Source organism: Oncorhynchus mykiss, chromosome 4 (genome assembly GCF_057628025.1).
Source record: "Oncorhynchus mykiss isolate SJ-2025 chromosome 4, ASM5762802v1, whole genome shotgun sequence".
In the NCBI taxonomy this organism is placed as follows: domain Eukaryota; kingdom Metazoa; phylum Chordata; class Actinopteri; order Salmoniformes; family Salmonidae; genus Oncorhynchus; species Oncorhynchus mykiss.
Genome location: NC_143025.1, coordinates 57927729 through 57949941, shown reverse-complemented (window position 1 = coordinate 57949941; position 22213 = coordinate 57927729). Strand labels below are relative to the sequence as shown.

Genomic DNA, 22213 nt, shown 5'->3' with positions numbered 1-22213 from the left:
CGGCCACGTGATCAGCTTCTGGCTTCCTCTTTCTCGAAGCAGGCAGCCAGAACATACAGTTCTCTCAATGAAGGATGTTAGATGGTGTTGCATAACTGGCCTAGAAAGGAGGAGCAAGCTGGACCTAACTGGTCTTAACGCTCACCGACCCGACCCTTTGAGGCCAACCCAGTTAGTTCCTCATTAATGAGTTCACTAATGGCAGAATCAAGAAAGCTGTATGGCTTAAGAGCTCATCTCTTACTTACTTACTGACTTTATTGTCCCCCTGGGGAAATTTTGTTGCAGTGTCATGTACACTTTTAAATACAAAACAAAATTGACAATACAACTTTAATAACAGTTACATAATAGAACAATTATAAGAAATAAAGAAATAAAACCTTTTTTTTTTTTAAAGACTGCTGGCCTTACGGAGTCGATAGGAACATTCACCCGAGCTATTTAGGAGGGATATCACACCTGGCACAAATGATTGTCTAGTTGTGTTTTTCCTGCTGAGGGGTGCCCTATACCTGCGCCCAGAGGGGAGTAGTTCAAAGTCCAGGGACAGGGGGTGGCTTGGGTCTAAAATGATTTTGTGAGCCTTACGGAGGGCCCTGACCTTAAAGATCTCATCCAAGCCTGTCTGTTTGACTCCAAGTACCTTGCTTGCTGTGGTAATAATCCTTATCAGCATGTTTCTCTGGCTGACAGTGGCATTGCCAAACCAACAAACAATACAAAAAGTTAAAATACTCTCAATAAAAGATTTGTAAAACAGAGTCAATATAGTACAGTCTATATTAAAAGATCCCAGCTTTTTGAGAAAGTACAGTCTCTGTTGGCTCTTTTTGTAGATCAGGTCTGTACATTTACTCCACTGAAGCTTATTGTCCAAGAGGACACCCATATATTTGTATTCCTCTACAATTTCTATGTTCTGACCTCTGATAGATGTTGCAGAGGTAGGTGTTGTACGCTTCCTGAAGTCTATGCAATTGCGTTACCACATGGTTGTTTGAGTGGCACTGCATGCTTGAGGATGTAATAACCAATTGATTCTACTCAGAGCTGCAAGGTCACAGGACTTTAGTGCTCCTACTCCTACCGTAAGAACTGGAGAACAAAGTCACAATGTTACATAAAGGTGCTTTATTGTAGTGGAAGTAAAGATGTTGTAGAGTCAAGACATACAAAAAGACACGGGGAAGAAAACATTTTCACAAATGTATACATTTATGTACAGTACATAGCAGTATATTAACAAAAGTAAAACAATGGAAATAATACCAACAATAGCATATTGTTACCCTCTATACATGCAGATTCAGATTGTGATTATTTACATAGCTTTGCTGTAGATAAACTAGAGAAGGTGTCTATTTATAAATAGCTTTTCAGGTAAAATATCATAATTTTGTACTCTAAACAGTACTACTCAGCAAGTCCAACCTAACAGTTGCACATTTTAATTTGTGTACATTTAAAGTGAAGAAAGTGAAACATAATGTCTGAAAAAGTCCTTCAAACGTAGGACTCCTTGGTGTAAGAATACTCCTCGAACACAGGCTGGCTGCACCTCCGTGACGCAGTCTCATGGTGTGATGCTGTCTCATGGTGTGACAGGGTCTCGTGGCGTGCTCTTGACACGGACTCAGACATCGCTCGCTGGCGGAACCCGACCGAATGCTGTTGGGCTGCAGTGACATCATCACCATCTATCCCCTGAGAGAAGCAGTCTGTGTATTGATTGACGGGACAGGAGTACAGGAAGTTTGCGTTCATAGAGGCTGGGCGGGACTTCCTGCTGAGAGTGGCAGCGACGGCACTGACAGTCATGGAGCCATAATGCGGTGGGGAGGGCTGAGCCGCACTTTGGATTGCCTGCTCGTACGAAGGGGGCTGGGAGGGCAGTCTGCTGTCCACCTGTAGGAAGACCTCCACCGCAGACAGGGGGCGCTTCTGTCTGAGGGGGGCCTCGGCCACTGGGGCCTCCACCTCACTCTGGGAGTCCTCCTCGAGGGTCCCGCAAGAGAAAGGCTTCTCCTTCTGGAGGTCGCCTTTCTTGAGACTGCCCCAGGCGAAGCCAAAGGCCCCCAGGCTCTTGGTCCTCGTCAGGGCTTTGCTGTCCACCTTCATGGACTGGGTGCATCGCTCGACCACTTCCGTCGTGTCTGCCCTCGGGGGCTCTGCCCTGGGCTTGGCGGAGAGGGGAGCATGGCGTGTGGACTGGCCCCTGTGTTGGCAGGCCGGGGATGTCAGCGGCGAGCTGGTGAACAGGGAGACCTCTGATGTGTTGGAGGAGGCGCTCTCCAGGGAGCAGGATGACAGGCATGACGGGTCAAGCTGCCGCCAAGTCATCGTCTGGCTGCCACCGAGTTTGGGGAGAGACAGCGTGGTGGCATGCCTGGTGTTGGTAACACCACATTCTGGGAGCAGGAAGGAGTCATCAGAGATCTGTTTCTTGAGTGGATGCTCCTCAAAGTCACGCCCCTCCACGGAGAAATCGTCGTTACTACGGGCCAGGCCAATCAGGCTCCTCTTCTCAGCAGAGTGGAAGATGATTGGCTCTGAGCAGCGGCGGTTGAAGGGCTTATTGTTGGTGAAGGTGTGGAAGATGGTGTTGGAAGGGATAGGGCCGCATTGTATCCCGAACGCAAAGAGGAGAGATGGGGACGAGCTGCACCTTTCCCCCTCACCCTCTACTTGCGTGGACCCCATACTGTCCCCCTCAGCGTCTGGGTCGTTGCTGTCATAAGCAGAATCGTGTTGCTGTGACGACACGGAATCTGAGGAGAAAGAGAACATTGATGAGTTGCAGTGTACAATGTATGATTCCTATTCCCATTGTTCTATTTTATTTCAAGCTTTTTGAAACATGTTCCCAGAAATCTGTGTCAAGAGAATGTTATTATTTTCTGTGAAAGAATGTGTAGCATTGCAGAGAGTCGCACCTAAAGCAGCCCAGTTAACTTACCTGAGTTCTCCTCTTCGGGATCTCCCAAAAGGCTCAGGACGTCCTCTCCAAAGATCTCACAGCAACGCTCGATCAGGAACTGTGTCAGCTCTGTCACCTAAAGGAAACATCACAAAGAACACAAAAGGTTATTATTACTTAGAACAATTGTTGAGTGATTGAAAGTAACATTGTTTAAAAGTGTGAAGATTTGGCATTTCCTTTTGGTAAACAACCCAGTCCTGTTACAGCGCAGACTATAGTAGGATAGAGTTCATGCAAAACTATAGGCCCACACACAGACACAAACACACACACACGGTTGTTTTCGGTACATGAAAACCACACTGGCAGCTTCAAAGAGTCCAGTCAGAACCGGATTCTCACCTTCTCCACGGTCTGCACGTCTAAGGACATGGTGTCCTTCTGCAGCAGAGTGGGTGCGATGCACAATGCCAAGTTATTGGCGTCCATCTTGTTGGTGTCTGCCCTCTCCGTGATGTGATGGAGCACACACAGAATGTTTCGCAGCAGGAGAATGTTAGGTCCTGGTAGCTTGTCTACCACCCTGAGAGGGGAAAGGGAAGGAAGGAGAGAAAGAACAGGATAAAAATGTAGATCAGTTTGCCGCTCGCAATTTGTTTTTGTAGCTTCTCTTTTTGAGAGGGGGAGGAAACACATTGAGGGTAGAGGAACTACTTCCTCATTTTCTGACTCTAAAAAACTCAATTGAAAAGCCTCTTGAATCTATTCTTTGCAACACCTAAACGGTAATGGTAAAGTAGAGTTTTTTTTTTTACCAAAATGCTTACATTAGTCTAACATTAGCATAACGTTTACAGCTACGGCCTCTCATGTAGCCTACAGTTTTATATAAGATTATGCCCCACAAGTACGACAGTAATATAGCTCATCAATGGGGATGGCTCAACAGGGGGTACAGTTGCTAACGCTACATTTAGCCTAGTGTCAGCTCATTAGTAGTTGGTAGTAACTTGGTAATGCTGCATTAATTCAAAATAAAATAAAAATCTGATTCTAGGTTATTTATTTTTTAATGGCTGGTAGCTTACCTTTTGAGCTCTAAGCTTCTGTGGTTGTCTTTAGTCTCCAGGGCCTTCATCCAGGTCTCATACATATCCGACACTAGCAGGCTGCCCGGGAGCTCCTTCAGAAAGCTCTGCAATTAGGAGGGAAGGTGTCAGGGGTTAGAACAAATTACAGTAGAAGACTGCTGATAAGTAGTAATAGGTGCTAACACACTAACAGGTCTAATTGAAGGTCATAGAGCTGCTTCTCCCTTTGTCTCCCTGCTCCAGCTGGACGGACAGATTGACAGACTTGGAAAAGAAAAGGACAAAGCAGTGAACAGATGGATTATTCTTTACCTTGAGTAGTCCCACCAGGAGAACCACTGGCAAGGCCTCCATCTCCACCTCCGTCCCACTGTCGAGCTGCTCCCTGATGGCCTTCAGGTTCTTACTGTTGCCGTTCTTCCTGAACACCCCCTCTGTGGAGGGGCCTTTCTTGCGCAACAGCACCAATATATCCTGGTGGGGAGAGAGAGGAACGAGGGAGGAAAAGAGGTCAAACCAGGCTGAGAAATGGCATGAACAAGTCAAACAATTTGCTGTGGATGCATTTATATATATATATATACACACTATCGTTCAAATGTTTGGGGTCACTTAGAAATGTCCTTGTTTTTGAAAGAAAAGCACATTTTTTGTCCATTAAAATAACATCAAATTGATCAGAAATACAATGTAGACATTGTTAATGTTGTAAATGACTATTGTAGCTAGAAACAGACAAACTGGCAGATTTTTAATGGAATATCTACATAGGCGTAAGACGCCCATTATCAGCAACCATCAATCTTGTGTTCCAACGTTGTGTTAGCTAATCCAAGTTTATAATTTTAACAGGCTAATTGATCATTAGAAAACCCTTTTGCAATTATTTTAGCACAGCTGAAAACTATTGTTCTGATTAAAGAAGCAATACAACTTGCCTTCTTTAGACTAGTTGAGTATCTGGAGCATCAGCATTTGTGGGTTTGATTACAGGCTCAAAATGGCCAGAAACAAAGTTATTTCTTCTGAAACTCGTCAGTCTATTCTTGTTCTGAGAAGGCTATTCCATGCGAGAAATTCCCAAAAAACTGAAGATCTGATACAACGCTGTGTACTACTCCCTTCCCAGAGCAAACTGGCTCTAACCAGAATAGAAAGACGAGTGGGAGGCCCCGGTGCACAACTGAGCAAGAGGAAAAGTACATTAGTGTCTAGTTTGAGAAACAGACGCCTCACAAGTCCTCAACTGGCAGCTTCATAAATGATACCTGCAAAACACCAGTCTCAACTTCAACAGTGAAGAGGCGACTCTGGAATGCTGGCCTTCTAGGCAGAGTGTTTGTGTTATTTTGCCCATCTTCATTTTTTATTTTTACTGGCCAGTCTGAGATATGGCTTTTTCTTTGCAACTCTGCCTACCCAGGCCAAACCCGGACGACGCTGGGCCAATTGTGTGCCGCCCTATGGGGCTCCCAATCACAGCCGGTTGTGATTCAGCCTGGAATCTACCCAGGGTCTGTAGTGATGCCTCTAGCACTGAGATGCAGTTCCTTAGACCGCTGCACCACTCGGGAGCCCTATATGCTTAAATGATTCTGTGAGGGGTAGGCCAGGGGCAGACTGAGACAGACAGTGCATGTCAGCTGGAAGTGGAACATCACAGATTCAATCTGTGGTTGGGTTGCAGACAAGCGGGTCCTTAGCAACCATTACCAAGTGCTTTGGTAACTAACTGCACTTATTAGTAACAATTGAATGGCCTGATTGATCAAGTACCCTAGTCAATAAACCCTTTGAACTAAACACCTTGGTAGAATTCTCACTCAATCCCCACAGCCCCACACCTTGTGGAAATTATGAAAATCTCACATACAAAGATAATACAGAACAAAGATATTACAGAACAAAGATAGTTGTGGTACAGTTTGGTAGATTGACATACTGTGATAGGCTTCGGAAGAGTCCCGTCATCTGGGCAGGTCTTGGAGAGAGACTGTCCAAACAGATGGCTCTTGGAGTCTGTGTCTGGACGGGAGGACATGCTGGTGAGGGTGGAGCTTCTCCTCAACTTCCTCAAGATGCTCCACTTACTGTTGCTACCATTTTCTGTTACGAAAGAAGCCAAACGTTTAGGCAATTTGTGTAGGTATAGCATACACTATTATAAAGGAGGTATTACGGGTTACTGTGCACTAATAGCATTCATGAGAAAGACAGTGAGTGTGAGAGAGAGATAAACACATGATATAAGTTGAAGTTCTTGTTTTAGCTTGACATTCACACTGATCATTGGTGTGTCCTGTTTCTCTCTCTCCTACGGTTTGAATTATTTTCTAAGTTGGCACACACACAAACACATATATACACACTGTGGGCCCTTAACCAACCTTGTGGTTCAGAGATGTTGTTTTTCAAACTCACCAATGGGCTGTGTTACACAGCTGGGCAGGGCGGGGATCTTTGTGTCACTCTGGAAACGCAAAACAGGAGATGTAGTCATGAGCATGTATGAGGAACATGTGGCAGGGGAGCCACACCCTCTGTTTGCATGCCTGTTTCCATGCGAGTGTGCGCGGGTTGGTAATTATCTAACAATTTACCCGTCAATAACACCCATCAAAAAAGCCCACCACTTTCAAACAAATGTCCCCTCAAGAACACCACTAGGTACTCCACTTGAAGGAAACAACACAAACCCTCCTTAAAAAAAGCACAATCACTGTACAGTATCAATAAACTGTTACAATGTATACACTTGTGTTATAAGTGCTTCTATTTGATAAACAGATTGCAGCGGTCTGAATTCCCCTATAAACCCCCAAAATAAACCTCATATAACCACATACAAGGTGTTTCTCCCCAACACATGTTGAACCAGAATTGACACATGGATGAAAGAAGCAGAAAGTGTACTGTACGGAACTCACATCAAGCGAAAACGTGATAGAAGGCTCCATGCCCCCTCCTGTTAGAGTTTTAGCCTGAAACGAAGAGAGAGAGATTATTATTTATAGTGCAGATGAAAGTTGTGACTCCTTCCAGAGGCAATTATACTATATATTAGGCAAAAGTCAATGTATGCTCATTCCAATTCTATAAGTACAATTTGAATGGTGTCAAACAAAAGCCTGTTATGCTTGAATGTGGCTGCAAAGTGTGTCTGAGCTCCTTTCTAAGAATGTCCGATACCTTTATAGAGGTAATATGCCTCTTCAGAGCCATAAGAGCCATCAACAGGAGAGCAAGAGATAGAATGAAAGTCAATGCTCTAAATTGGCTGTATACAAGTGCAATACAATATCTTGATATCAATGACCGAGCTAAACACTGGTATCTCGATATCAAGGACTGGCTGGACACAGGTGAAAGTATAACCATCGTTTCTACAGTATCTGCCATTACCGCTTTGGGTAACAAGAATCTGGGTGATGTATCAGGGACTATGACTACAGTCTACAAAGTATGCGCTATGGTAATAAAGTTCACCGTTTTCTTCTCTGTTTCAGGTGTTCTGATAGCTGTTTTCTGTAAATTTAGCCCACTGGAGAATAAGATAAAGACGCCTCCAAAATGGCATCCTGTTCCCTATAGTGCACTACGTTTGACCAGTGCTCTATGGGCCCTGGTCAAAAGTAGTGCACTGTAAAGGGAAATAGGTTGCCATTTGGGACATAGCCTAAGCGATAGACTTACTGTGATACTGCCGCTCAGCACCTTCATCAGGACACTTGGTGGTGGAGTGGTAGAACCTGCCCTCTCTTTTGCTGCTTTAATTTTCCTGGAAGGAGGCAAATACATACATCAAATATATATATACAAATATTTCACTGATCTCCAGTCAGTCCCTAGTTATTCTCACGAGCCATAACAGAGAGTGACTACTAGATGGATGTTGTCGTACATGTGGTCTCTACACAACCGCTCTCTGTATGTGTCAAAAGGGTGTGTTTGCCGTTGTGTGTGCGTGCGTGCGTGCGTGTGTATGTGTGTGTGTGTGTGTTGCGGGGTGTGTTTTAAAAGAGGATCAAATGAATATTCGGAATAATTTGAATATGAGTGAAAATAAGGATAACCATTAACAATTGTGTGACAGAAAATAATGTTGGAAATATATACTATATTGAACTATATGTTCTGACATCATGAAGAATATTGCAATATTCACTAAAATACAGTTCCCATCTCCAACACAGGTATGCTTAAAATACTAATTCTATTCACAGTGCTTCAATAATTATTATAGCTAATTGAATGACATTAGCAGTACAGTCCCATTGATACTGCAAGTTCTTACACATAATGACTATCTTCATATAGTATAACCCAGTAACCCAGGTCACCCATTATGGCTCAATCAAGTGGCATTTGTATTATATATGGAGATAATAATAGTGTTTACCTGTGAAGAGTATCCAACCAGCGTTCTTTTACCTCAGGTGAGCTGCAGGCAAAATAACAGCATGGGAGTTACTAATCCACACTGAAAAAGGAACGAAGCAAACACACAGATGGACAGACAGACTGACTAAAGAGACACAGCACGCCTTCTGGCTCTTTTAACTAGAGCGATGGAAACTCTAGCTCAGTCATGGGGACAGGAAGCAGAGTCATGGCGGCCCGATCAAAACACCTTTCACTTCCCTTATGTGTTGGGGCTGCTGCTGTTGTCGCCATGTGGAAAGAGACATGAGGGAGACTAACTTAAACAAACCCTCACTCACCTGTATAGATGATAGTAATAACTGTGTTAGGCCTTTAAAAGTGCATATTTTGTAGTAATTTTTCCTGTGTATTCTTTCATCTTTGGTTGTGCCTACATTTGGATTACAGACACTATACGGATAGACCAGCTCATATACTGTTGGTGCTTACTGGTAATTTTGTAGTGCAATAAACTGTTGAACCACAGACTCTAAGAATGACTCTAGTCAACAACGTTCTACCAGTGTTATTTGACTGTTTGCTTGAGAAGAAACTGTGGGAGTCCATGACTCAGACCCCAGTAACATGACTAAATGACCCATATCTACACCAACGAGGGATAGCTATTATTACTAATCAAAACAGACACTCATTGTTACTCAATCACTATTCCATCCCCTTTCAATTTTTTTTTGTTCAATGTTGTGTCTGTTTGTCTATTTGTGACCATGCAATTCCAACACTTCATCTTTATTTCAAAGATTGTCTTCCTGATAAAGTCCAGTGCTGTAAAGTCCCTGACATGTGATCCTAGGTCTGATGGTCAGCTTCAGCACTTCCTCTTTCACCAGCCATTATCTTGTGATGGTGTAGACTGTTCTCATTTCCCTATTTCATTCATAATCTTATGGAGACCATACAAACCAGGTCCAATGCAGCTGTTTTTATCTCAATATTAAATAATTTCTTGGTACCTTACTATGATTAAAATGGTCAAAAAGAAACAACAATAGCTTCTTGGCAAAGGGCAATTTCTCAAGCACGAATTTTGAATGGGGAGGGGAAAACGGAAAGTTTGCTGTTATTGACAGAGAGGCTTGGAACTCTGTTTCTTATTGGTCTATTAACTAATTTACCGAATAGTGATGTCACCATTGAAGGCCAAAACTCCATCCCACCAAAACAGGCTGAAATTTCAGGGGGACATTTCAAACAGCTCTTACACTAGAAGGGCATTATCATGATTTTCACAAATTCACAATAATATTCCAACCTCATAGTGTGTAAATATATATAAAACACAGGGGGGGGGGGGGAAATCACGTTTTTGACTGCACTGGGCCTTTAAGAAACTCAATGTGTTTTTGTGTGCACCTGCCTGCCTGAGTGTCTGCCTGCACGTCTGTGTGTGTGTGCACATGTATGAGTGTGCACTCATGTATGCACACAGAGGATGGCTGTTGCTCACTGGAAGGACACCACACAGAAGGCAAGGGGCCAGGCCAGGACCAGGGACGTCCTGAGGTCAATCTCTCCCCCTCCTCCCTCTTCCTCCTCGTCCTCAAAGCCATAAAGCCACAGATCTTCCAGACTCACCCTGTGCTTCAGACGGTAGCTAGCACTGGACCTAAATATGAGAGAGAGAGAGAGAGAGAGAGAGAGAGAGAGAGAGAGAGAGAGAGAGAGAGAGAGAGAGAGAGAGAGAGGATTATGTGATCATGGATGGTATATGAGGGCTAGCAGGTTGAGAATTTAGAGAGTCAGTTAATGTTTTCATCAGGCCTGACTGTATCTCAGCTCATCAAGCTGAGAAACCTGCACAATCCACTTCTCTATCCCAATGGTTGCTATAGGTACTAATGTATTCCTCATTATTGTCATCTATTTCTAAATCAGTGATTATTTGCTTATCACTCAGAAACAGGAAATTATCCGATTTCTCTCTCTTTATGAATGCATTGTGTTCCATGACCAGCTTCCTGTGTCTGTCTGCCTGCCTGTCAGCTCGTGAGTAGGAAGGAACTCACTCAAGGCCTAGTTCACCACTTTTGATTAGCTACAATGTTGAAACTGTCACCTTGTCGCGTGTGGATCCGTAGACCCACGCACTTACTGTAGGCCTTGTTGAGGGAACAGGATTTTGTGTAAACCCTAGCATCAACTGTATTGAGGATCTGTCTTCAGTCACAAGTGTGCTGTCAGAACAGCCTCAATTCGTCAGGGTATGGACTCTACAAGGTGTCGAAAGCGTTCAACAGGCATGCTGGCTCATGTTGACTCCAATGCTTCCACAGTTGTGTCAAGTTGGCTGGATGTCCTTCGGGTGGTGGACCATTCTTGAACTGCATTGCAGTTCTTGACACAAACCGGTGCGCCTGGCACCCTATTCCCTCCATATGAGCTGGGCTATATACAGTGCCTTGCAAAAGTATTCGGCCCCCTTGAACTTTGCGACCTTTTGCCACATTTCAGGCTTCAAACATAAAGATATAAAACTGCATTTTTTTGTGAAGAATAAACAACAAGTGGGACAAAATCATGAAGTGGAACGACATTTATTGGATATTTCAAACTTTTTTAACAAATCAAAAACTGAAAAATTGGGCGTGCAAAATTATTCAGCCCCCTTAAATTAATACTTTGTAGCGCCACCTTTTGCTGCGATTACAGCTGTAAGTCGCTTGGGGTATGTCTCTATCAGTTTTGCACATCGAGAAACTGAAATTTTTTCCCATTCCTCCTTGCAAAACAGCTCGAGCTCAGTGAGGTTGGATGGAGAGCATTTGTGAACAGCAGTTTTCAGTTCTTTCCACAGATTCTCGATTGGATTCAGGTCTGGACTTTGACTTGGCCATTCTAACACCTGGATATGTTTATTTTTGAACCATTCCATTGTAAATTTTGCTTTATGTTTTGGATCATTGTCTTGTTGGAAGACAAATCTCCGTCCCAGTCTCAGGTCTTTTGCAGACTCCATCAGGTTTTCTTCCAGAATGGTCCTGTATTTGGCTCCATCCATCTTCCCATCAATTTTAACCATCTTCCCTGTCCCTGCTGAAGAAAAGCAGGCCCAAACCATGATGCTGCCACCACCATGTTTGACAGTGGGGATGGTGTGTTCAGCTGTGTTGCTTTTACGCCAAACATAACGTTTTGCATTGTTGCCAAAAAGTTCAATTTTGGTTTCATCTGACCAGAGCACCTTCTTCCACATGTTTGGTGTGTCTCCCAGATGGCTTGTGGCAAACTTTAAACAACACTTTTTATGGATATATTTAATGGCTTTCTTCTTGCCACTCTTCCATAAAAGCCAGATTTGTGCAATAAACGACTGATTGTTGTCCTATGGACAGAGTCTCCCACCTCAGCTGTAGATCTCTGCAGTTCATCCAGAGTGATCATGGGCCTCTTGGCTGCATCTCTGATCAGTCTTCTCCTTGTATGAGCTGAAAGTTTAGAGGGACGGCCAGGTCTTGGTAGATTTGCAGTGGTCTGATACTCCTTCCATTTCAATATTATCGCTTGCACAGGGCAGGTAGCGTTTACTTATGCGCACTTTTCATCCGGACGAGAAAATACTGCCCCCTACCCTAGAGAGGTTAATGCCACAGGTGGCCACACCATATACTGACTGTTACTTTTGATTTTGACCCCCCCCCTTTGTTCAGGGACACATTTTTCAATTTCTGTTAGTCACATGTCTCTGGAACTTGTTCATTTTATGTTTTAGTTGTTGAATCTTGTTATGTTCATACAAATATTTGTAAAGTTTGCTGAAAATAAATGCAGAGGATGTTTCTTTTTTTTGCTGAGTTTATTAATACTGTCTGCATAGCAACACACACAGACACCACATAGATTTTCTGAGTTTTGCCTTCAGAGAACAGAACTGATTTACCTCCATTTCCTCTCCCCTAAGTCCTTCACTCTCTCTTCTCCTTCCCACCCTCCATTAATTCTGCATCCTATATGGTAATCTACAGTGCCTTGCGATAGTATTCGGCCCCCTTGAACTTTGCGACCTTTTGCCTCATTTCAGGCTTCAAACATAAAGATATAAAATTGTATTTTTTTGTGAAGAATCAACAACAAGTGGGACACAATCATGAAGTGGAACGACATTTATTGGATATTTCAAACTTTTTTAACAAATCAAAAACTGAAAAATTGGGCGTGCAAAATTATTCAGCCCCTTTACTTTCAGTGCAGCAAACTCTCTCCAGAAGTTCAGTGAGGATCTCTGAATGATCCAATGTTGACCTAAATGACTAATGATGATAAATACAATCCACCTGTGTGTAATCAAGTCTCCGTATAAATGCACCTGCACTGTGATAGTCTCAGAGGTCCGTTAAAAGCGCAGAGAGCATCATGAAGAACAAGGAACACACCAGGCAGGTCCGAGATACTGTTGTGAAGAAGTTTAAAGCCGGATTTGGATACAAAAAGATTTCCCAAGCTTTAAACATTTGTTAAGTTAAGTACTCAAGTGCATCTCCTCCTCATGGACTGCACCAGATTTGCCAGTTCTTGCTGTGAGATGTTACCCCACTCTTCCACCAAGGCACCTGCAAGTTCCTGGACATTTCTGGGGGGAATGGCCATAGCCCTCACCCTCCGACCCAACAGGTCCCAGATGTGCTAAATTGGATTGAGATCCGGGCTCTTCGCTGGCCATGACAGAACACTGACATTCCTGTCTTGCAGGAACCCCACTCCCCTGGATGAGCAGTATGGCTGGTGGCATTGTCATGCTGGAGGGTCATGTCAGGATGAGCCTGCAGGAAAGGTACCACATGAGGGAGGAGGATGTCTTCCCTGTAACGCACAGCGTTGAAATTGCCTGCAATGACAACAAGCTCAGTCCGACGATGCTGTGACACACCGCCCCAGACCATGACGGACCCTCCACATCCAAATCGATCCCGCTCCAGAGTACAGGCCTCGGTGTAACACTCATTCCTTCGCCGATAAACGCGAATCCGACTATCACCCCTGGTGAGACAAAACCGTGACTCGTCAGTGAAGATCACTTTTTGCCAGTCCTGTCTGGTCCAGCGACGGTGGGTTTGTGCCCATAGGCGACGTTTTTGTCGGTGATGTCTGGTGAGGACCTGCCTTACAAAAGGCCTACAAGCCCTCAGTCCAGCCTCTCTCAGCCTATTGCGGACAGTCTGAGCACTGATGGAGGGATTGTGCGTTCCTGGTGTAACTCAGGCAGTTGTGGTTGCCATCCTGTACCTGTCCCGCAGGTGTGATTTTCGGATGTACAGGTGTTTTTACACGTGGTCTGTCACTACGAGGACGATTAGCTGTCCACCCTGTCTCCCTGTAGTGCTGTCTCAGGTGTTTTACAGTACGGACATTGCAATTTATTGCCCTGGCCACATCTGCAGTCCTCATGCCTCCTTGCAGCATGCCTAAGGCACATTCAAACAGATGAGCAGGGACCCTGGGCATCTTCATTTAGTGTTTTTCAGAGTCAGTAGACAGGCCTTTTTAGTGTCCTAAGTTTTCGCAAATGGTGCATGTCCATTAATTGTTTATGGTTCATTGAACAAGCATGGGAAACGTTTAAACACTTTACAATGGGGTTGTTTATGATGAAGTTGTTTGGATTTTTATGAATTATCTTTGAAAGACAGGGTCCTGAAAAGGGGACGTTTAAAAAGGGAGTTTGTGTTGTTTTGTGTTCTTATCATGTTCCATATCTTACTTGAGCATGGTGATGGCGATCACGTCGCTGAAGAGGAAGAGTTGTCTCCTTCTGGTCTTCATGCCTTCTGTGATCTGAACACAGGCGTCCAGGACCAGCTCCGCATTCTCACTGCTAAGACCCAGGACGAAAGGGCATTGCTCCATCGACACCCAGCACGGCGCCTCCTCCCTAGGGTAGAGAGAGTGGGGGTCAGAACTATGGAGGAACTATGTTTGTGTGCCTGCATGGTACGTGTGTGGGTGGATTTAAGGGTCAGTTTTCATTTTTGCCATATGACCACATCAGATCATTTGTCATCAGAACTTCAGAATTGTTTTATACGTTTTTGGGGGCATTTTAGGTCAGTTATTTTAACACACAGGGCCTACACTACCAGCATATCAATGTTAGGCAAGCTTTTCATTATGACTTATTTTTAAATTATAGATTTTATTATTCAGATCGACAGTGTTTTTATGCTTTTTTTAGACAGCACAGAAGTTAATGGGGATGATGAGGAAAGGAGGACACAGGGATTGAACCCCATTCTCCTGTGGGGAGGCATGAATGTAACAGCACTGGGTGTGTTACCACTACTGAACATGGGCTTAGCACAGGTTTTCATTACTGCAAGGTTGTTGTGATGTATACTGGAAATTGTATCACATATTTCCCAATGGACAAAACTGGTTATTATGACATAATTTCAACCAGATTTGCCCCGTTTTGTCCACTTGGTTGTTTTAGGGCCAGCAACAGATGACACTATCATGTATGGCAATGTATAAAGAGAAATATGCACAGCCACATCCAATAGGACAGAAGTAAATAAAAAAATATATATATGTCAGCAAATCTGGTATGCTCCTATGGTAACTTAATTAGACACAAAGCCAACGTTTCGGATAACCTGACGAAGATCCAAGTCGGATCAAAAAGTTGTATTTTGTGTGTGTCTGATTAAATCACCATGGGAGCATACCAGAGTGCAGACATTTCTTTTTTCTTGAACTTAGACACAGAATGAGATGACACACTTATGCAAAACGTAGAGCAAATACATATATCTCCATATTGGTGTAACGATGTGCGCTGAGAGTCGGGAAGCAAGTTCAGGGAGTGAATGTTTAAATAAATGCAACATAATACAAAAGGTTACAAAAGGTTAGAACTCTCACCTCCCTCACACTCAAACACCCTCACTCTTCTCAATTTCCCTCTGACCTTTAAACCTTTCTTGCCTCCCACAATCATTATTTACAATGAAGATGTTGCTTGTGTCTCACAGAAAAACAATTAGCAATTAACATTTTACAATGTTGCTAATCTTCTTGAGAACAAAAATAGATTCTCACTCATTACATAATGTTTTACAGTATAAACAAAAACATTCAGTATCATTCCCATGCTTTGTTCATTTCTGGAAAACGTATAAATTATGGCTAACTATTATTTATCTTTTATGAACATGAAGTAAATAGCATTAGAGAAATGGTTTTGAGAATTCACATTGTATTCTATGTGGAACTTATATCTTCATGTCCCTCTTTCAATGTGTGTTTTTTGTACAGATATTCAAATCGATATCACAGAGGGACTCTCCTAGGTTACACCCGCTGACCTACTTGGCCTTACCACTAAACACAGTGCCTACACGACATCACTACTTAGCATACTTCAACATTATCAGTATAGGGTTAAAGATCATATTTCCATGTCTGATATGTCTACGTCAAAGACACTTGTCTCACCCACTGTAGTGAAACTAGCATCCGCCGCCCCCTCACTGTAGCTTAGGGTTTACTTGCTTGTGTGTTGAACGGGTGGGAGTGTGACGTCTCTGATGAAGTTAGGTTGTCTGGTTGGAGTGGACCCCACCTGTCTGTTTGTAACTGTGGTGGTCTTGGTGTGAACTACTGTTGGGGCTGATCAAAGACTGATTTTGTGTTCCAGACATCACTCAGTCATATGGAAGATTCCATAAATGAATCCACATGATGAAACCATATAAATTGTCGTAACACTATTCCTTTATGAAAGGGTTTATAAGTATTTTATAAACTCTTCATTTTTTGTATAGTTTAAAAAACATTTGTAATACATTGGTTGAATTTGAGATGGTATAGATGGATAGTGTCAATGGTGTAAAGTACTTAGGTAGTAATTTCAAGTATTTTTACTTAAAGTAGTTTTTTGGGGTATATATATTTTGTACTTTTACTATTTACATATATATTTTTTGTACTTTTACTATTTACATATATATTTTTTGTACTTTTACTATTTACATATATATTTTTTGTACTTTTACTATTTACATATATATCTTTTGTACTTTTACTATTTACATATATATTTTTTGTACTTTTACTATTTACATATATATTTTTTGTACTTTTACTATTTACATATATTTTTTTGTACTTTTACTATTTACATATATATTTTTTGTACTTTAACCCCTTTTTTCTCCCCAATTGGTAGTTGTTACAGTTTTGTCCCATCGCTGCAACTCCCCTACGGACTCAGGAGAGGTGAAGGTCAGAGCCATGCATCCACTAAAACACTACCCTGCTAAGCTGCAGTGCTTCTTGACACTGCTCGCATAACCCGGATGCCAGACGCACCAATGTGTCGGAGGAAACACCGTCCAGCTGATGACCAAAGTCATCTTGTAGGCACACGGCCCGCCACAAGGAGTCGCTAGAATGCGATGGGACAACGAAATCACGGCCGGCCAAACCCTTCCCTAACCCGGATGACGCTGGGCCAATTGTGCGCCAGCTCGTGGGTCTCTCGGTCACGGCCGACTGTGACAACCTGGGATCGAATCCGGGCCTGTAGTAATTCCTCAAGCACTGCCTTAGACCGCTGCACCACTCAGGAGGCCCTACTATTTATATTTTTGACAACTTTTTGTGTTACTTCACTACATTCCTAAAGAAAATAAATGTACTTTTTAAATGTACATTTTCCCTTATACCCAAAACTATTCGTTACATTTCGAATGCTTAGCATGACAAGAAAATGGAAACCTTTATGCACTTAACAAGAGAACATCCCTGGTCATCCATACTGCTGCTGTTCAGGTTGAATCACTTAAAACACATGCGTCGCTTGTAAATGACTGTCACGCCCTAACCTTAGAGAGCCTTTTTTATTCTCTATTTGGTTAGGTCAGGGTGTGACTTGGGTGGGCAAATCTGTGTTTCTATTTCTTTGTTGGCCTAGTATGGTTCCCAATCAGAGGCAGCTGTCTATCGTTGTCTCTGATTGGGGATCATATTTAGGCAGCCCTTTTTCCCACCTTAGATTGTGGAAACTTGTTTTTTGCATAGTTGCTGTCTAAGCCCTGCAGAACTTTACATTCGGTTTTGTATTTTGTTGTTTTGTCGGAGTTCAGCATTGAAAATCATGAACACTTTCCACAATGCGCTTTGGTCTCATTCATCTAACGACGAACATAACAATGATGTCTGGTTGTTGGAGTGTGCCCCTGGCTATCTGGAAATAAAAATAAAATAGTGGTGTCTGGTTTACTTAATATAAGGAATTTAACATTTGATACTTAAGTATAATTTAAAACAAATCATTTTACTCAATTAGTAGTTTACTGGGTGACTTTGACTTGAGTCATTTTTCCACCACTGGGTAGTGTTCGATATATGAGAAAAAAAAATGATGGGCATAGTTAGTCAGCAACCAGTTGTCAAAGTACTGTATTAATGTGAGCCACATTAGATCAACCTTATATGGATTGCTTTTACTAGTAATCCCTTGAACCACAGGCTGGGAAGAACACTTTATGTTCGAAGACTGACCTTGAATATGTAAAGTGATGGACAGTCAGTTATTGCTGGGGTTATTAGATTATTCGCCTTTGTCCTGATAAACAATAAACAAATAAAGTAAATATCATGTTTTTTTTTGGTATCTTCGCCAGTCCTCACAACCCCACACTTGTTTGTTTTCTGACTTCATTTTCCATCCCCCCTAATCTGTCTGAAGAAACAGAGTTCCCCTAGTCTTGAACATTGGGAGTGATGAGGGAGCCCTGAGTGGGTTTAGACAACAGTTGCCAGACCTGTGTCCCCAGTTACCGTAGAGAGTGGGCATTGCAGCCCCCTGTACACCGACTGATGTGTCACTGGGAGGCATAGTGACACCATTCAACTAGTGGTCACAGCAGGGGGAAGTTTGAGCTTATGTTTGTTCGTACAGTACCAGTCAAAAGTTGACACCTACTCATTCAAGGGTTTTTCTTAATTTTTTACTATTTTCTACATTGTAGGATGGTGAAGACATCAAAACGATTAACACATGGAATCATGTAGTGACCACAAAAAGTGTTATACAAATCAAAATGTTTTGAGATTCTTCAAAGAAGCAACCCTTTGCACACGCTTGGCACTCTCTCAACCAGCTTCACCTGGAATTCTTTCCAGCGGTCTTGAAGGAGTTCCCACGTATGCTGAGCACTTGTTGGTAGCTTTTCCATCACTCTGCGGTACATCTCATCCCAAACCATCTCAATTGGGTTGAGTGATTGTGGAGGCCAAGTCATCTGATGCAGCATTCCAACACTCTCCTTCTTGGTCAAATAGCCCTTACACAGCCTGGAGGTGTGTTTTGGGTCATTGTCCTGTTGAAAATAAATAATAGTGTGACTAAGGGCAAACCAGATGGCATGGTGTATTGCTGCAAAATGCTGTGGTAGCCATGCTGGTTAAGCGTGCCTTGAATTCTAAATCAGCAACAGCGTCACCAGCAAAGCACCCCCAAACCATCACACCTCCATGCTTCACAGTGGGACCCATACATGCGGAGATCATCCATTCACCTACTCTGCGTCTCACAAAGACACGGCGGTTGGAACCAAAAATCTCAAATTTGGACTCAGACCAAAGGACAGATTTCCACCAGTCTAATGGCCATTGCTCGTGTTTCTTGGCCCTTAGCAAGTCTCTTCTTATTGGTGTCCTTAAGTAGTAGTTTCTTTGCAGCAATTCAACCATGAAGGCCTGATTCACGCAGTCTCATCTGAACAGATGTTGAGATGTGTCTGTTAATTGAACTCAGTGAAGCATCTATTTGGGCTGCAATTTCTGAGGCAGGTAACTAATGAACTTATCCTCTGCAGCAGAGGTAGCTCTGGGTCTTCCGGTTCTGTGGCGGTTCTCATGAGAACCAGTTTCATCATAGCGCTTGATGGTTTTTGCGACTGCACTTAGGGAAACGTTCAAAGTTCTTGACATTTTCCTGATTAAGACAGTCAAAGAAATGGACTGTCATTTCTCTTTGCTTGTTTGAGCCGTTTTTGCCGTATGGACTTGGTCTTTTACCAAATAGGGCTCTCTTCTGTATACCACCCCTACCTAGTCACAAGTGATTGGCTCAAACGCATTAAGAAATTCTATAAACTAACTTAACAAGTCACACCTGCTAATTGAAATGCATTCCAGGTGACTACCTCATGAAGCTGGTTGAGAGAATGCCAGGAGTGCACAAAGCTGTCAAGGCAAAGAGTGGCTATTTGAAGATCAAATCTAAAATATATTTTGATTTGTTTAACACTTTTTTTTGGTTACCACATGATTCCATGTGTTATTTCATAGTTATGTCTTCACAATTTTTCTACAATGTAGAAAATAGTAAAAAATTAAGAAAAACCCTTGAATCAGTAAGTGTCCAAACTTTTGACTGGTACTGTATGTATGAAAGCCTATGAAATGATGTTTTAGTCGCAATAAAATAATGTGTTCTTGTGTAAATGACATGTCTCTTGGAATTACTCTTTGTGCTTTGCTTTTGAAGAAATAGTTTGACGGTATTGAATAAAGCCAAGTCTTTTCACGAGTAAGTGAGGGAGTAAATGAGGGAGTAAATGTGTATCAAAGTGAGAAAATTCAAACAAAAAGATTGTAACGAATAGAGGTGTGTCTATCCATTGAAGTTCGAAATACCTTTCCGTCCCATTTCTTTCCATTGAAATCTTTTTATCCCATTTGTATCTATTGAATCTGACGAAGTGGCAGCTGGCTGTGAGTGGAGGGGCTTTCTACTGCCCCCTTGGGACGGGTGGTGTCAGCAGATACTACTGTGATAACAGAGTAGAGAGGAGCAGAGCAAACTCACCTGACGGAGGACCACGGCATGCTGCCCAGAGCCTTCTCAAAAGCCAGGGAGGGGGCGGAGCGACGCCTCTGGGCCAAACTGCGAAGGTGCTGTGAGAGAACAGAAGGTTTGATCATAATGTTAGCATATACTGTACATTGTCACACATACATATCCCTGCCATTTCATACTTTCTCTGAGTAAGTGGATCAAATCAATCACTTCGGGGTAAACGGCACAGGAATAGAACAATGGTAAAAGGTTTGGATTCATAGATACAGTAACTGCAAACTGAGTTGCTGTGACATTCTCAATTGGATTTCAGAAATCCATTATAGCCATATCTTTGTCTGTACAGGCTCATTATGACAAACTGGACCTATAATGGTCCTCCAAATTGACCTCATTTGGACCTCATTTGTACAGCCATCTTTCAGACCAGTGTTCCTGAAACTCAGTCCTGGGTCCCCGATGAGTTTATGTTTTGGTTTGGCAAAGCTTGATTTAGACCGTTCTCGTCCAGATTGTTCTACATGAGTGCCCGAGGGAAATGGACTGACATTGTCTGTGTCCCAAATGCCACCCTATTCCCTATATAGTGCACTACCTAAGGCCATGGCCCACATATAGGCAATAGCATGCCATTTGGGACACAGGCTCTGTCCAGCCCGTTTCCCCAGCCCCCACCCCATCACTGTGGAACCAGGGCTACAGTCCCATTGTCAGGCCCACAACATTCTAGAGCAAACTGGCTCAGGCTAAAACAATGACAGCTTGTTCAGACATGGGAAACCTAAAACACAGCCTCCCTAATTCACCACCCTCATCTGCCGCTCTATATTCTTTGTTAGAAACGAATGAGGGTTCGTGTTGACAATGTGTGACGACGAACTCGCAACATGAATGCCCCTGTACACCATTCAATTTTGTGTCAAACTTATAAAGTCACCACACAGAGCTTTGGAGGAGTCACATAGGGTGAAAGCTGTGTTCAAATTTACAGTAGGCAAAATGTATCTGAACTTACAAATGCTATAAATATAGTAGGCATGATGGGTTTGTATTCTTTGGCCTACCATACTCTACAAACAGAATGGTCAAGAAAGGTCCAATTGGTTTGGATAGTCATTCTTCTGTTGTCCTACTCACCTCCCCAGTCAAACAACCACATATGGATTTCCTCATTCCATCTTGAAAAAGGCTATCTCTTTTCCTGGAACACAACCTTTCTGGGAGAAATTTGACTCTACAGGCACTAGAAAACAGCCTTATCCGCATACCAAAGCCATCAATGACATATGTTCCAATCAGAAAGGTCAAAGGTGAAATAAGTAGAGCCTGTTCAAATTATAATGGCTTAGCAGATAATAAGAAAAGACAAACAATATTTATCGGCTTAAAGAGCCGGTAAATATTAACAATGTGCGCTGAGAGTCGGGAAGCAAGTTCAGGGAGTGAGTGTTTCAATAAAATTAGAGTTACCAGCCTTTGTAACCCAAATACATGCTTCACAGAGGTCAAGTAACAGACACACCTCAACATCAACTGTTCAGAGGAGACTGCGTGAATCAGGCCTTCATGGTTGAATTGCTGCAAAGAAACGACTACTAAAGGACACCAATAAGACGAAGAGACTTGCTTGGGCCAAGAAACAGGAGCAATGGCCATTAGACCGGTGTAAATCTGTCCTTTGATCTGAGTCCAAATTTGAGATTTTTTGTTCCAACTGCCGTTTCTCTGTGAGATGCAGAGTAGGTGAATCGATGATCTCTGCATGTGTGGTTCCACATGAAGCATGGAGGAGGAGGTGTGATGTTGCTTTGCCTCAGCAGGCTCATCAGGCTCCCACACCTCAGCGAGATCATCAGGCTTTCACGCCTCAGCTGGATCGTCAGGATCCCACGCCTCAGCCGGCTTGTCGTGCTTCTACGCCTCAGCCGGCTAGTCCAGCGCCAATGCCTCGCC

General features: G+C 42.9%; 1 protein-coding gene across 1 annotated transcript in view; it reads right to left on the bottom strand.

The window, feature by feature from the left end:
• Positions 1-1119: 1119 nt before the first annotated feature.
• Positions 1120-22213, bottom strand: part of LOC110522028 (T-cell activation Rho GTPase-activating protein) — a 32918-nt gene continuing 11824 nt past the window's right edge. The window contains exons 2-14 of the mRNA XM_021600090.3: positions 20270-20358; positions 14153-14323; positions 9905-10063; positions 8414-8455; positions 7708-7792; positions 6942-6995; positions 6436-6484; positions 5957-6120; positions 4327-4488; positions 4012-4118; positions 3326-3506; positions 2960-3056; positions 1120-2771 (exon numbers count right to left, since the gene is read on the bottom strand). Coding sequence (XP_021455765.3) covers positions 1507-2771; positions 2960-3056; positions 3326-3506; positions 4012-4118; positions 4327-4488; positions 5957-6120; positions 6436-6484; positions 6942-6995; positions 7708-7792; positions 8414-8455; positions 9905-10063; positions 14153-14323; positions 20270-20358 — 2625 coding nt within the window. The 3' untranslated portion in view covers positions 1120-1506. The remainder of the gene's footprint in view (positions 2772-2959; positions 3057-3325; positions 3507-4011; positions 4119-4326; positions 4489-5956; positions 6121-6435; positions 6485-6941; positions 6996-7707; positions 7793-8413; positions 8456-9904; positions 10064-14152; positions 14324-20269; positions 20359-22213) is intronic.